The 15,696-nt window shown below is 48.8% G+C and overlaps 1 protein-coding gene across 9 annotated transcripts in view; it reads right to left on the reverse strand.

Moving 5' to 3' along the window:
* The window catches only part of L1CAM (L1 cell adhesion molecule), a 791,676-nt gene that overhangs the window by 189,653 nt on the left and 586,327 nt on the right, over positions 1 to 15,696 (reverse strand). For 8 of the 9 annotated variants that reach the window (XM_069645402.1, XM_069645399.1, XM_069645400.1 and 5 more), the window contains one exon: positions 5,758 to 5,772. The exons of the other annotated variant lie outside the window; for it this stretch is intronic. In XM_069645402.1, coding sequence (XP_069501503.1) covers positions 5,758 to 5,772 — 15 coding nt within the window. The remainder of the gene's footprint in view (positions 1 to 5,757; positions 5,773 to 15,696) is intronic. 9 annotated transcript variants of the gene reach the window in all.

Genomic DNA, 15,696 nt, shown 5'->3' on the forward strand with positions numbered 1-15,696 from the left:
GGGAAGTGGAGAGAGTGAGCTAAGGGATGACAGAATGAGCAGGGAAGTGGAAAGAGCGAGCTAAGGGGTGACAGAATGAGCAGGGAAGTGGAAAGAGCGAGCTAAGGGGTGACAGAATGAGCAGGGAAGTGGCGAGTGAGCTAAGGGGTGACAGAATGAGAAAGAAAGTGGAGAGAGCAAGCTAACGTGTGACAGAATGAGAAGGAAAGTGGAGAGAGTGAGCTAGGGTGTGACAGAATGAGAAGGGAAGGGGAGAGAGCGAGCTAGGGGGTGATAGAATAAGAAGCAAAGTGGAGAGTGAGCTAAGGGGTGACAGAATGAGAAGGAAAGGGGAGAGAGCGAGCTAGGGGGTGACAGAATGAGAAGGGAAGTGGAGAGAGCGAGCTAAGGGGTGACAGAATAAGAAGAAAAGTGGAGATTGAGCTAAGGGGTGACAGAATGAGAAAGAAAGTGGAGAGAGCGAGCTAAGGTGTGACAGAATGAGAAGGAAAGTGGAGAGAGTGAGCTAGGGTGTGACAGAATGAGAAGGGAAGTGGAGAGCGCAAGCTAAGGGGTGACAGAATGAGAAGAGACGTGGAGAGTGAGCTAAGGGTGACAGAATGAGAAGGGCAGTGGAGAGCGTGAGCTAAGGGATGACAGAATAAGAAGGGAAGTAGAGAGTGAGCTAAGGGGTGACAGAATGAGAAGGGAAGTGGAGAGAACACGCTAAGGGGTGACGGAATGAGAAGTGATGTGGCGAGAGCGAGCTAAGGGGTGACAACATAAGAAGGGAAGTGGAGAGAGCGAGCTAAGGGGTGACAGACTAAGAAGGGAAGTGGAGAGAGCGAGCTAAGGGGTGATAGAATGAGAAACAAACTGGAGAGACCAAGCTAAGGGGTGACAGAATGAGAAGGGAAGTGGAGAGTGCGAGCTAAGGGGTGACAGAATAAGAAGAAAAGTGGAGATTGAGCTAAGGGGTGACAGAATGAGAAAGAAAGTGGACAGAGCGAGCTAAGGTGTGACAGAATGAGAAGGAACGTGGAGAGAGTGAGCTAGGGTGTGACAGAATGAGAAGGGAGGTGGAGAGCGCAAGCTAAGGGATGACAGAATGAGAAACAAACTGGAGAGACCAAGCTAAGGGGTGACAGAATGAGAAGGGAAGTGGAGAGTGCGAGCTAAGTGGTGACAGAATCAGAAGCCAAGTGGAGAGACGGAGCTACGGTGTGCCAGACTAAGAAGGGAAGTGGAGAGAGCGAGCTAAGGCGTGACAGAATGAGAAACAAACTGGAGAGACAGAGCTAAGGGGTGACAGACTAAGAAGGGAAGTTGAGAGAGCAAGCGGAATGGTGAGAGAAGGAGAACGAGAGCTGAGTGAGCGAAGAAGCGACAGTCTGAGAAGGGAAGTTGAGCGAGAATGATAAAGGAAGTTGAGCAAGCAAGCTAAGGGTGAGAGAATGAGAAGGGGTGCAGAGAGAGGTAAGGAGGTAGATAATGAGACAGGAAGTTGTGGGAACGACCTGAGAAGCGAGACAATGAGAAGGAAAGTTGGGCAAACAAGTGAAGGGTGAGAGAATGATGCATTGCTGTCGCGCTCACATGACACCATCACAAATGAGAAGAGAAGCAAGGATAGCTAAGGAGCGGGAGAATGAGAAGGGAAGTTGGGCAAGCAAGCTAAGGGTGAGAGAATGGGAAGGGATGCAGAGAGAGCTAAGGAGGTAGATAATGAGACAGGAAGTTGTGGGAGCGACCTGAGAAGCGAGAGAATGAGAAGGAAAGTTGAGCAAACAAGCTAAGGGTGAGAGAATGAGAAGGGATGCAGAGAGAGCTAAGGAGGTAGATAATGAGACGGGAAGTTGGGCAGGCGAGCTAAGGGTGAAAGAATGAGAAGAGATGCAGAGAGAGCCAAGGAGGTAGATAATGAGACGGGAAGTTGTGGGAGCGACCTGAGAAGCGAGAGAATGAGAAGGCAAGTTTAGTGCGCGAGGTAAGGGCGAGAGAATGAGAAGGGATGCAGAGAGAGCTAAGGAGGTAGATAATGAGACGGGAAGTTGGGCAGGCGAGCTAAGGGTGAAAGAATGAGAAGGGATGCAGAGAGAGCCAAGGAGGTAGATAATGAGACGGGAAGTTGTGGGAGCGACCTGAGAAGCGAGAGAATGAGAAGGCAAGTTGGGCAAACAAGTGAAGGGTGAGAGAATGATGCATTGCTGTCGCGCTCACATGACACCATCACAAATGAGAAGAGAAGCCAGGATAGCTAAGGAGCGGGAGAATGAGAAGGGAAGTTGGGCAAGCAAGCTAAGGGTGAGAGAATGGGAAGGGATGCAGAGAGAGCCAAGGAGGTAGATAATGAGACGGGAAGTTGTGGGAGCGACCTGAGAAGCGAGAGAATGAGAAGGCAAGTTTAGTGCGCGAGGTAAGGGCGAGAGAACGAGAAGGGATGCAGAGAGAGCTAAGGAGGTAGATAATGAGACGGGAAGTTGGGCAGGCGAGCTAAGGGTGAAAGAATGAGAAGGGATGCAGAGAGAGCTAAGGAGGTAGATAATGAGACGGGAAGTTGGGCAGGCGAGCTAAGGGTGAAAGAATGAGAAGGGATGCAGAGAGAGCCAAGGAGGTAGATAATGAGACGGGAAGTTGGGCAGGCGAGCTAAGGGTGAAAGAATGAGAAGGGAAGTGGAGAGTGCGAGCTAAGTGGTGACAGAATAAGAAGCCAAGTGGAGAGACGGAGCTACGGTGTGCCAGACTAAGGAGGGAAGTGGAGAGAGCGAGCTAAGGCGTGACAGAATGAGAAACAAACTGGAGAGACAGAGCTAAGGGGTGACAGACTAAGAAGGGAAGTTGAGAGAGCAAGCGGAATGGTGAGAGAAGGAGAACGAGAGCTGAGTGAGCGAAGAAGCGACAGTCTGAGAAGGGAAGTTGAGCGAGAATGATAAAGGAAGTTGAGCAAGCAAGCTAAGGGTGAGAGAATGAGAAGGGGTGCAGAGAGAGGTAAGGAGGTAGATAATGAGACAGGAAGTTGTGGGAGCGACCTGAGAAGCGAGACAATGAGAAGGAAAGTTGGGCAAACAAGTGAAGGGTGAGAGAATGATGCATTGCTGTCGCGCTCACATGACACCATCACAAATGAGAAGAGAAGCAAGGATAGCTAAGGAGCGGGAGAATGAGAAGGGAAGTTGGGCAAGCAAGCTAAGGGTGAGAGAATGGGAAGGGATGCAGAGAGAGCTAAGGAGGTAGATAATGAGACAGGAAGTTGTGGGAGCGACCTGAGAAGCGAGAGAATGAGAAGGAAAGTTGAGCAAACAAGCTAAGGGTGAGAGAATGAGAAGGGATGCAGAGAGAGCTAAGGAGGTAGATAATGAGACGGGAAGTTGGGCAGGCGAGCTAAGGGTGAAAGAATGAGAAGGGATGCAGAGAGAGCCAAGGAGGTAGATAATGAGACGGGAAGTTGTGGGAGCGACCTGAGAAGCGAGAGAATGAGAAGGCAAGTTTAGTGCACGAGGTAAGGGCGAGAGAATGAGAAGGGATGCAGAGAGAGCTAAGGAGGTAGATAATGAGACGGGAAGTTGGGCAGGCGAGCTAAGGGTGAAAGAATGAGAAGGGATGCAGAGAGAGCCAAGGAGGTAGATAATGAGACGGGAAGTTGTGGGAGCGACCTGAGAAGCGAGAGAATGAGAAGGCAAGTTGGGCAAACAAGTGAAGGGTGAGAGAATGATGCATTGCTGTCGCGCTCACATGACACCATCACAAATGAGAAGAGAAGCCAGGATAGCTAAGGAGCGGGAGAATGAGAAGGGAAGTTGGGCAAGCAAGCTAAGGGTGAGAGAATGGGAAGGGATGCAGAGAGAGCCAAGGAGGTAGATAATGAGACAGGAAGTTGTGGGAGCGACCTGAGAAGCGAGAGAATGAGAAGGCAAGTTTAGTGCGCGAGGTAAGGGCGAGAGAACGAGAAGGGATGCAGAGAGAGCTAAGGAGGTAGATAATGAGACGGGAAGTTGGGCAGGCGAGCTAAGGGTGAAAGAATGAGAAGGGATGCAGAGAGAGCTAAGGAGGTAGATAATGAGACGGGAAGTTGGGCAGGCGAGCTAAGGGTGAAAGAATGAGAAGGGATGCAGAGAGAGCCAAGGAGGTAGATAATGAGACGGGAAGTTGGGCAGGCGAGCTAAGGGTGAAAGAATGAGAAGGGAAGTGGAGAGTGCGAGCTAAGTGGTGACAGAATAAGAAGCCAAGTGGAGAGACGGAGCTACGGTGTGCCAGACTAAGGAGGGAAGTGGAGAGAGCGAGCTAAGGCGTGACAGAATGAGAAACAAACTGGAGAGACAGAGCTAAGGGGTGACAGACTAAGAAGGGAAGTTGAGAGAGCAAGCGGAATGGTGAGAGAAGGAGAACGAGAGCTGAGTGAGCGAAGAAGCGACAGTCTGAGAAGGGAAGTTGAGCGAGAATGATAAAGGAAGTTGAGCAAGCAAGCTAAGGGTGAGAGAATGAGAAGGGGTGCAGAGAGAGGTAAGGAGGTAGATAATGAGACAGGAAGTTGTGGGAGCGACCTGAGAAGCGAGAGAATGAGAAGGAAAGTTGGGCAAACAAGTGAAGGGTGAGAGAATGATGCATTGCTGTCGCGCTCACATGACACCATCACAAATGAGAAGAGAAGCCAGGATAGCTAAGGAGCGGGAGAATGAGAAGGGAAGTTGGGCAAGCAAGCTAAGGGTGAGAGAATGGGAAGGGATGCAGAGAGAGCCAAGGAGGTAGATAATGAGACAGGAAGTTGTGGGAGCGACCTGAGAAGCGAGAGAATGAGAAGGCAAGTTTAGTGCGCGAGGTAAGGGCGAGAGAACGAGAAGGGATGCAGAGAGAGCTAAGGAGGTAGATAATGAGACGGGAAGTTGGGCAGGCGAGCTAAGGGTGAAAGAATGAGAAGGGATGCAGAGAGAGCTAAGGAGGTAGATAATGAGACGGGAAGTTGGGCAGGCGAGCTAAGGGTGAAAGAATGAGAAGGGATGCAGAGAGAGCCAAGGAGGTAGATAATGAGACGGGAAGTTGGGCAGGCGAGCTAAGGGTGAAAGAATGAGAAGGGATGCAGAGAGAGCCAAGGAGGTAGATAATGAGACGGGAAGTTGTGGGAGCGACCTGAGAAGCGAGAGCATGAGAAGGCAAGTTTAGTGCGCGAGTTAAGGGCGAGAGAATGAGACTGGAAGTTGAGAGGGCGAGCTATGAGCGCGAGAATGAAAGCAGAGAGAGCGAGCCAAAGGGTGACAGATTGAAAAGGGCAGAGGGAGGACGCTAAGGGCGGGAGAATGGAAGTGGAGGGTGAGGCAAAGGGCAAGAGAATGAGAAAGGATGTAGAGATCGAGGGCAGGAATAAAAAACCCTGAGAAATGGGATGAAAGAAAGGAGTATTAGAAATATTTAGGCACCGATAACAGCGGAAGTCGGGGAGAAGGATGGGTAAAGCAGTGAGCTGGACACAGGGGGAGAGAACGAGATGGAAAGGGAAGCACTGAGAGGGTGGGGAGGGTCAAGATATAATGAAAGGGGGGGCAGAGAGCCAGAAGCTGCGCAAGGAGAGAGAGGACATGTAAAGAGAAAGAAGGCAGAAGAGGTAAGAGAAGCAGAAGGGAAAGAGATGGGCATGGAAAGCGGACGCTCCATTCTGCGGAGTGCCAAGAGACGCGCCCCTAACCCCAAAGCCCAACAATGCACCAGCGAAGGAAGGCGCCCACCCCGGCACTCATGGGCATGCAGGGAGGGGAGAGGCAGGCCTGCGAGAGAAGTGAGACTTACGGTTCTGCCATTTATCTGGGCGTCCAATGCGGCAAGAGGAGAGAGAGGGCGAAGACAGGGTTAGACAAGCATTAGCAGACGGCATCAGCAGGCACACACAGCCTGGATTAGTGCATACACAGAGCTTTGACGGCTGCTGACATCTTTTGCATTGTGAATTTTACAGTTTTCCAGTCTTATGCAAAACCCCAATCGTTGCCCAACATTTAAACGTGCTCTGTTCTGCGTATACCCAAGGGAGGAGGGTCGCCTTCCCTGGGGTCTGCAAGAGGGTCGTGGGGTGAAGTCACAGGCAGACAGAGCTCGGATTGTGATATCACTCCAGGTACCTGCCCATCAGCCACCACCCACAGAAAACCCAGGCTTCTGTCCATATGAGTCAATGCCATCATGCCCTAAACACCAGGGACAGAGAGTACCGAACACCAAGTAGCAGAGGTGTGAGGAATTCGACCATCCGCACGAGGAGAGTGCGCTCGTCTGGGCTTTTTGATTTTTTAATAAAGAAAATTAATGATGAGAGATCAACCTCAGGGAAATGTGTGAGGCCATTCTGCACATATTTCGTCTGCTTCCCGTACGAAACGCATAGTCATGTGTATTCCTGGAGGACAGAGCCTACAGGCGCCGTCCTCACCTTATCATGTCCAGCAGGAATGTGACAGCCACGGGTACATCAAATAATCTCCAGAAGGGGGAAGGCACACCTTCCTCCAGCCATGGGCATCCTAATTTAAATATCAAAGGCCCAGTGGATCTTCTTTCCCTTTGTCTAATCCGGCTGGTGGCAGTGCATACTAATGAGGAATAATTAAGGCAAGCCTGGAGGAGAGACTTGGTTGCCAGACAGACAACAGGAAGGCGGGACTAACACCGCTTTGGTATGCAATGTGTCAACTTGAAGCTAGTTCCCACCCATCTGTATGAAAGGCAGTAAAATGCATGTCCTTGGTCCACTATTTATGTAGGCAAACCGCTGCAGAGCTGACCCCTTTCAGAGGGGAGAAGTATGTTATTTGTGGGAGACAGGAAGTCCGCTCCCAACACAAACCTCAAGGGAGATCTGTGCTTTAATCAAGAGTCACAGAGGGATCAGTTTACCAGAGAGACACTTTGATCCAAAACAGACAGGAAGATATGTGGGAATTAGATATATGTTGTCACCCCTCACCATTTCCCGTTGCAGAGCACTCTGGTCCTGACCTCATGCAGAAGATTGTTGGCGGGGACCCAGGATTGGTTCATTAAGGTAGGCTTAGCCTGCACCAATCACTGGGGCCCATTTGGCTTTAAAAGAGGGCTGAACCCATCACTTAGAAGATCATCCAATGACTTTGAAAGTAGTGGAAAGGACATTTGGACCCGGGCTGAAGGTAGAGTCTACCTTACATCTTTTGCCAGTGAAGGAAGGCCAGGATCCAAGAGGGAAGCAAGACCCCTCCCGTAAACATCTCCCAGGGAACAGAGGGAGATACCGGACTCAGAGGACCCATCCAGCAGCTCCAGAACCGGTACCCAGCCGGCACACAGCGTGCCCTGGTAGGGTCTGCAAGAAAGCTTCCTAGGAGGGAAGTGCCAGAGAGTATCTGAATTAAGGACAAGGCTGTTGCCTGCAAACACTCTTCTGAGCTTTGGGCCGTCCATCTTGAAAGGACAACACAAGCCCTGTGAAGAAGCTAGGAGGAGTGCCACACAAGCATCAACTAGGGTCCATCTTTTAAGGACATTTTCAAGACAGTCGAGCTCCCGATCCGCATCCGATTGCACTGCTGACTGTAGTCATGGCGCAGTCATCAGAACTATCAAAGCCAGCTCAGCCAGCACTCCAGATCTGCCAACCAGCACAGAGACAACGATTCCTGGCCTGAGCAGCCGCACCGGCCAGCCTGCAGCCATCCGTCAAGCCTCGCTTGCCGAACTGCTTGCTGCCTGATTTATTTTCAAATTTGTTTATTGGCATTTATTATTTAGTACATTTACAGGACACCAAGCGTGTTGTATTTCGAGGATAATGTGCATTTCAGAATAAAACATTTAACAAGTTAACATTACAACATTTAACTATCTCCCAGTGTTTTCCTGTTAAGGTGATGTTGCTTGGTGGAGCAGGGGGGGATCCTGATGGTCTGGAGGGGGGAAAGAAAGGGGAGGGCCCATACCCGTGAGGGCCCAGTGAGGTGGCAGTGTAATGGTCACAGGTCTTGCCAACTCAGTTCATGGTTCTGTTTTGGTGGATTCATACCAGTTCATGGGGGCTTGTCATCTGAGGGGTAAAACAGGGAGTCTGTGAGTTCTTTCCAGGCCTCAAGGGTCATACTAGAGTCATCTGTGGATCTGGCTACACTGTCCTCCCAAGCCGTTGTTTCTGCTCGTACCCAGCGTTTCAGCTCAGAGTGCCAGCTTTTCTGTTGGTGCCCAGTCGTTTTCTTCCAAGACATTGCCATAGTCCTCTTTGCCAGTATACACATAATGTCCATTAGTCTGGTGAGGTGCTTGAGTTTGGCCGGTCTAGTGTATGTGCCGAGCAGGCATTCCTCCGGGGTCCATTTGTATCTAGTCACCCCCAGATTATCGCTTGTCTGCTGTATGGCAGTCCACAGGGATTGTGTCCTAATGCACTTCCAGAACATGTGGATCAAGTCCGCGTTGCTCTGTCCACACCATGTGCAATTAGACATATTATTGATTTTTGCCAGCCTGGATGGGGTTAAGTATGTTCGGTGTAGCAGGTTGAGTTGTATTTTTCTGAATCTGTGATTCCTGGAGACAGACTTGGGGAATGTCAAGGCCCTTTCCCATTCTCCATCTGACAGTTCCCGGCCCATGTCCACTTCCCATTTGCCCCTCAAAACGGCACCCCATGGGTTGGGGACGTCGCTCAGGTGGGCATAGATCTGGGACACCGGCTTCCAGCCTTCGCCCAGAGAATAAAGTAGTGTGATCAGGGGGTTTGATTCCGGTTCTTCCGGCCATGACGTCCATTTGGTTCTTGCTGTGGTTCTCATCCTCTGATACCACAGGAACTGGCCCGCATGGACTCCATCTACTTCCTGAAGTGTTTCAAAGTCTTTAAAAGCTCCATCCACAAACAGGTCCCCCCCATGAGTATATCCCATTCCTTTCCCAGTGTCTGAGGTGGTGCAAATCTGCGACGGAGCCACATAGGTCCGAGAGTAGTGGTATGTCCGGGGAGTAGTGGGGCTTAGAGCAGGTGAGGGTTACTGTCCGGCGCCATTCTTTTTGTCCCAGGATGGCCATGAAAGGGACATTTCGCATCAGGTGGGAGGGGGCCCAGATGAGTTCTTTCATATGCAACGGGGATACTAGGGTCTGCAGCAGGGGGGTCTCAGATGTGGCTTCATCTGCTAGCCATTTGGTGACAAAACTAAGCTGTGCTGCCAGGTAGTACTTTTCAAAGTTCGGGAGTTGGATTCCCCTTTGGGTGTACGGTAGCATCAGGGTGGAAAATGCTATTTTGCGTCTCCCTGACCCCCACAAGAAGTCCCGGGTTATCCTTTCTAGCAGGCGGAAAAAAGGCGCATTAATGTAAAAATGTATATTCTGGAACCCGTACAATAATCTGGGAAGGACAATCATTTTAATTATGGCAGCTCTTCCCATCATGGATAGGGGGTGTTTCGCCCAAAATTGCATAGATTTTCTCAGGGCTGGGATCGCATTCTTCGTATTGTGCTCATGCATTAATGTAGGGGTATGCATTACGTGTATACCTAAATACTTAAATGAGGTCAGCTCCCAGTGTATTCCTACCGCAGGAGGTTCTGCTATGTCTTTCCCCCTGAGGCCTGCCAGAGGGAACAGGCAGGACTTCGCCCTACTAAATTGTATACCAGAAAATCTTTCAAAGTTGTCCAAGACGTCTAGCATCGTGGGCACGTTGTTCTGTGGGTCTCTGACGTACAATAGTATGTCGTCTGTGTAAAGAGAGATAATATGGTCAATACCCCCCAGCCGTATCCCAGCATCAAAGAATTGTCTTCGGAAGTATATAGCAATGGGTTCCAGTCCTAGTACGTAAAGCATGGGGGAGAGCGGGCATCCCTGCCTAGTGCCCCTGCGTATGTCCCAGGCTTCTGATATGTATTTTCCTGTTTTTACTCTGGCCGTAGGTTTGTTATAAAGTATCTTGATCCATCTAATGAACCCTGGGCCAAAGCCGAAACCCACAAGTACCTCCACTAGCCACTCCCAAAATATAGAATCGAACGCCTTAATGGCATCAAGGGACAGCAACGCATATGTCTCCGTATTGGCCTCCGTCTGAGCAATAATCTGTTGTACTCTACGTAGGTTCATGGTCATGTTCCGGCTTGGTATGAAGCCACACTGATCCTCGTGCACTACGTCCCCTATGATTTTGGCCAGTCTGTCTGCTAATACTGTGGTCAATATTTTCACATCGTAGTTAAGCATGGCTATTGGGCGGTAGGAGTCACATTTGTCAGCGGGCTTATTAGGCTTGATGATTGGAATTAACAAGGTTTCTCTCATGCTGTCAGGAAGTATCCCTCTCTCATGTGCTTCCTGGAAGACCTCATGTAACAAGGGTGTTAGGGAGGTCTCATATGCCTTATAAAACTCAGTGGGCAGTCCGTCACTCCCGGGGGTCTTAGCAGTGGCCAGTGACTTGACTGCCTCTGCTATATCCTCCTCTGTCATATCTGCGTCGAGCTTCAGCCTGTTCAGGGGTCAATTTGGGGAGCCCTATTTGCTCCAGGGTGTCTATGGTTTGCTCTCGGGGAACCTGATCCCTGTGAGAGTAAAGGTGTTCGTAGAAGCCCTTAAAGGTTTCGTTTATATCTTGCTGTGTCTGTACTATCTTACCTTCTTCCTGCCTGCTGCCTGATACCTGCAGCTGCCTCCCACCACAAACTCTGTTTTAGGAGCTGCCGAGTGCCCTGGAACCATCTCGTCGCTGTTGGGCATCAAGAACTTCTTAAGCACCAGGTACATTGTGGTTTTGCCCTCCTGGTCCTTCTCCGAAGACACCTAGAGACCGTTACGACCCTTTGCGCCCTGGTGCTGAAACCAGTAACCTTGAACAGTAAGACTGATTACTTTACCAACTACCCTCTTGTCAGTATCCAGAATGCATCCCTTTCCCTCGTGAAACTCTCTGTCGTCTGTGTTCCTTTACAGGGTGGATTGTATTTTGTAGTGTGCTAGATCTGTCTGTTGTAGTAATAATAAACTTGATATTTTATACAACCTTGACTGGACTGTCCCTTTTATCATTGGGTAATAACTGTATTTTAGCTGTGTTGCAACAAACCAACAATCCAAGGCCTTGCCAAGATCGGCCTGCTGTTCCGTCCATGTTACCAAAAATTGGACAAGGAGGTTTATAATGGACTTGTATTCCAATCTGTTCAGATCCCTTCTGGTGTACTAGAGGTGTGTGGCTCATTGATGGTTTAGAAACCGATATTCATCCCTGGACCACTGGTGAACCGGAAGTGGATTTATCACAGTAGGGCATAGCTGTTCCAAAGACCTCTTTATCTGGCCTAGTGTCATTGCCTCATTGCCTTACACACTAGCCTAGCATCCCCCCCTCAACTCACTAATGCTCCATGCCTTTCCTAATCGCCCCTCCCCTATCCATTTCCACTATGAAGTTGTCCTTCTAGCTCCTCCCCGGAACCGCCTGATCACTTGCCGCTTTCTGGCAAGACCTGTACCTAGTGAACCCCCTTCCCTGCATGTCATCCTCCTGACACTCCTTGGGGCGAATCCTCACCTTCTGCGTTCTTCAGTGAGAATGTTTGTGCCTAGGCCATTTGCCCAGCCCTGCAACAGGAAAGACCCACTTTTTAGCTTAATGAATTCCCTCTCAGCAACCCCAGCATGGTTATAACTCTACATTTAAATCTCCTGGTGGCACGCTGTCCTGGGCGGACGCCTCAAGCAACAACTTCCCACGTCCTTATGATTAACATTTGAGTGACTTCAAAAGCCCCACTCCACCCCTCGACCCTCTTGGTCCTTCTTTTAGGGAGGGCAAGGGGGTGGCATTTTAATGCCAGGATTGGCTAGGAGCATCTGGCCATCCCTCTGGCATGGACACGCCCACGTCAAGTACCCCACTGCCACCCAATAGCATGGCGAAGGAGGCTGTGATCAGGTTTAGCATTGGACCCGCCTGTGGCGTCAGCCTGGAGGAAGAGGTGGCACCCCTCTCTACACTGTGCCGTTGATGTTAAAAGGAGCATTTTGGACTTCACAGCAAGTGCGAGATGCATTAGCACTGGTTCTCCAACCTGGTCCTTAAGAGCGAAATCCATTCCATATATTCAGGATGTCCTCATTAAACACATTTCAATACAGCGAGCCTGCCTGGGAGTTAGATAAATATTCAGTGGTAATCCTGAAAACCTGGTGTGACTGGTGCTCTGAAGAGCCGGAGTTGAAGACTATGGCCTTAACAAAGAGCTGTAAGGCAGAGGGATCCATGAAGAAGAATGCAGATGTTAGATAACACAAGTCTTGCACAGGCAGAGGCAACATGAATAGGGAGTACACAACATGGAGTTCAGCGGACAGCAATGTGGGTGTGTGGGACCAGTACAGGGAACTGCAAACATAACTCCCCTTCCCAGGGAGTCTCCATGCGGTAGAGATTACCCGCCACCACCTCCACCCATTATATTGATTTGCCTCAACCTCAAATCGCTCTGCTGCTAGAGGCCCACAGCCCTGCAGCCAAGGCCGGCCCATTGCTTCATTGGCGAGAGCCAATAGCTGAGCCTCCGCCGGCACCCTCTGCCTCAAGACCCCATGCAAGAGGCCCAGAACACACTGCTGCACCGCTTCCGGTGCCCTGTACTCCTGCAACCAAGGCCTCCTCCCGGTGCCTGAAGATGCTGAAGTGCTGGAGTGCTGGAGGTGGAGTCACTGCTAAGTGCATGGACCCCGTCTATAGGACGTGCACTCATGACCAGGTGTAGCGATGCCAGCCACACTGTCACTGGCACACATCAAATCCCCATTTCTGACATTCCCTTTGCCTCACCTGCTCCTGGTGGGAAAGATATTAAAGTAATTGGCATAGGTCTCCTTTACTCAAAGGCTACTAAATATTGTTCGGCGCATAGAGAGACATGGAGTCAGCACTGAGCAGGACGTCAGAGAGATGCTGACCTTTACTAAACACATGGAGGTAATGGAAGGAGGACCCAGCGACGACAGGAAAACGGCAAGGTAGCTCTGCGGGTAACTGCACTTACTGCAGATGCGGGTGTCTAACCAGCTAGTCAACTGCTTAGAGTTCTCAGACCAAAAACTGAGCATCTCCGAGAGGGGTAATATGTGCACCTGTTACTAGGACTACTAGGCGCACACCTTAAAAATCTGTTTTAACCAACTTCTCCACGTCCCTTTTTGATCTGCTAGAGTTCTGGACTAACATTTCCGGTATGAATTTTCTGCTCCATCCGCAGATGTGCATTTACTTTAAAGGTTTCGTAAATTGCACATTGTGAAATAAATCGCTTCTAGCTGTGCATTCCTAATAGATCATCAAAACAGCAATGTTTGAAAATCCAGGAAAATGCAGTGTGAAATAAAGGCTCATGGAAATCCAGGAAGACCAAGCATGAAACAGACAAGAGAAAATCCAGGAACAACAAAAGTATGAAACTAACATCAGAAACACCAAGCGTGAAGCAGAGACAAACGAAAATACAGAAGACCAAGCAGGGAACAGTGACAGCAGGAAATCCAGGAAGAACAAGTGTAAAACTAACATCAGAAACAGTAAGCATGAAACAGAGACTTTAGAAAATCCACAAACGCCAAAAGTGAAACTAGCATTAGAAACACCAAGCATTGAACAGACAAAAGAGAAATTTCAGAAGACCAACCATGAAACAGACAGCAGAAAATACAGGAACAACAAGAGTAAAACTAACATCAGAAACTGTAAGCATGAAACAGAGACTTTAGAAAATCCACCAAGACCAAGAGTGAAACTAACATTAGAAACCCCAAGCGTGGAACAGAGAAAAGAGAAAATCCAGAAAGAGCATGTGTGAAACAGGCACGTGAGAAAATCCAGGCAGACCTGGTGGGAACCAGAGACTTTTGAAAATTCAGGCAAAATCGATGTGAAAGTGAAACATCAGAAAATCCGGGAGGCCCAAGCGGGAAACAGACATCATGAATATCAAGCGTGAAGCATCCACATTAAAACAAAATCTAGAAAGAAGAAGCATGCAACAGAGACAACAGAACATCCAGTAAGTCTAAGCATGAAACAGAGACATCATAAAATCCACTATGACTAAGTCAAATTGGCCTCAGAAAAAAACAGATTGAGCAAGCGTGGAACAGAGGCACCAGGAAGGACAGGACCGCCAAGCAAGCAACAGACAATGAGACTCTTGGTTTGGTTACCAGGAATTAAGTGTGGCATGGGGCAAATTCCTTGACTAAGGAAGTGTTATCCAATTCCAAATTTCGTTTGATAATATTTAAGATGCTACATAACCTACACTATACTCCGAAGATGTTATGTACATTTTACAGGGCTGCGGATGGTGGATGCCCAAAATGTGGAGCGTTGGATGCTGATCACTTACATATCTACTGGTCCGGTCCATGCCTTGGGCTTTACTGGATGGCAGTATGTGCTGAATATCAGTGGCGGTGGGTTTGGAGGTCCCTATGGATCCCCTCTGGAGCTTACTTGGCCATTATGATACGATGGAGGCGATAAAGGGTAGATTGCTACACATGGCCAAAATAATGATTCTGCTTCAGTAGAAGCGTCCAGATCCTCCGAAATGGCAGCATTGACTGCGTGACCCTGCATGGGCCAGTAACAATGTGTACATATCATTCCAACCAGCGGGGAGGCGACCAAAAGATATATGGGGTTTCTACCGCACTTACCCGAAAGGGCACAGTAGCAGTCGGGCTGCGGAGTCGGAGGGAGATGCGCCGGATGGTACAACGTCCTTTCATCGATGGATGTTTTTTCGCTGGGTTTTTTACCACAACTTTTTTAATGAAAAAAAACCATCGAATTTTTTAGGGGGCATTCAAAAATTATATATATGGGGTGTGGGTGTTTGGGAATATATTAAACATTTAATGGACTGGGGGGTTTGGAGAGGAGCCTCCCCAAAAAAGTATTAAAAAAAATTAACCAAAACTAAAATAAACAAAATCGATGGGTTTTCATAAAAAAATTTGCGGTAAAAAACCCAGTGAAAAAATATCCCGCAATGAAATGACATGGAACCGCGCCGGACATTACTGAATGCTATCAAGCTCATGTGTTGCACCTGCTCGATGCCGTTGCCACCAACTTAAATAGTATGTGTATTGTCTGTACACTGTTCTGTTTTCATCCTGTAATGTTGAGTTGCTGCCACGTATTATAGCACGCTAAGAGTTTAAATAAAAAAGAAATGTAGGCAATGAAGACCCAGAAAAAAGACTGAGTGTGACACAAAGACCACAGAAAACTAGAAGCCAGAGTGTGAAGTAGTGACTTCGAGCATGACAAAAAGACATCATGAGATGCAGTACGACTGTTTGAAATCCAGTGACTTTTTTTGCATGGCATCTTGATTTTCTTTTTTTTTTTATCCCCGGGCACTAATGTTGTATGAAAACTGCATGTTTGAAGCATGGCAGTTTTGGCGTTTGATGAACATGTGTGCTGTTCCGGGTGGACGTTTTGCAGGGGTCTCTTAAATTGTGAGCAGGTTGAGGATACTGACCTCGGTGGCAGCCACATTTGTGTTCATCTTTATAAAATGAACAAAATCCTGCGAGTTCATGGCTCACATTTAGAGCAACTCGTTGGCAACACTCGTTTGGGATCAAAGTCAAAGAACTTGTAGAAAGGAGGTTTGATATTGTTTTGATCCGCAGAGAAAACGCGTCATTTCTATTTCTGTGGTAAGCGTG

This window comes from Ambystoma mexicanum, chromosome 2p (assembly GCF_040938575.1).
Source record: "Ambystoma mexicanum isolate Mex_15411 chromosome 2p, UKY_AmexF1_1, whole genome shotgun sequence".
Classification (NCBI taxonomy): domain Eukaryota; kingdom Metazoa; phylum Chordata; class Amphibia; order Caudata; family Ambystomatidae; genus Ambystoma; species Ambystoma mexicanum.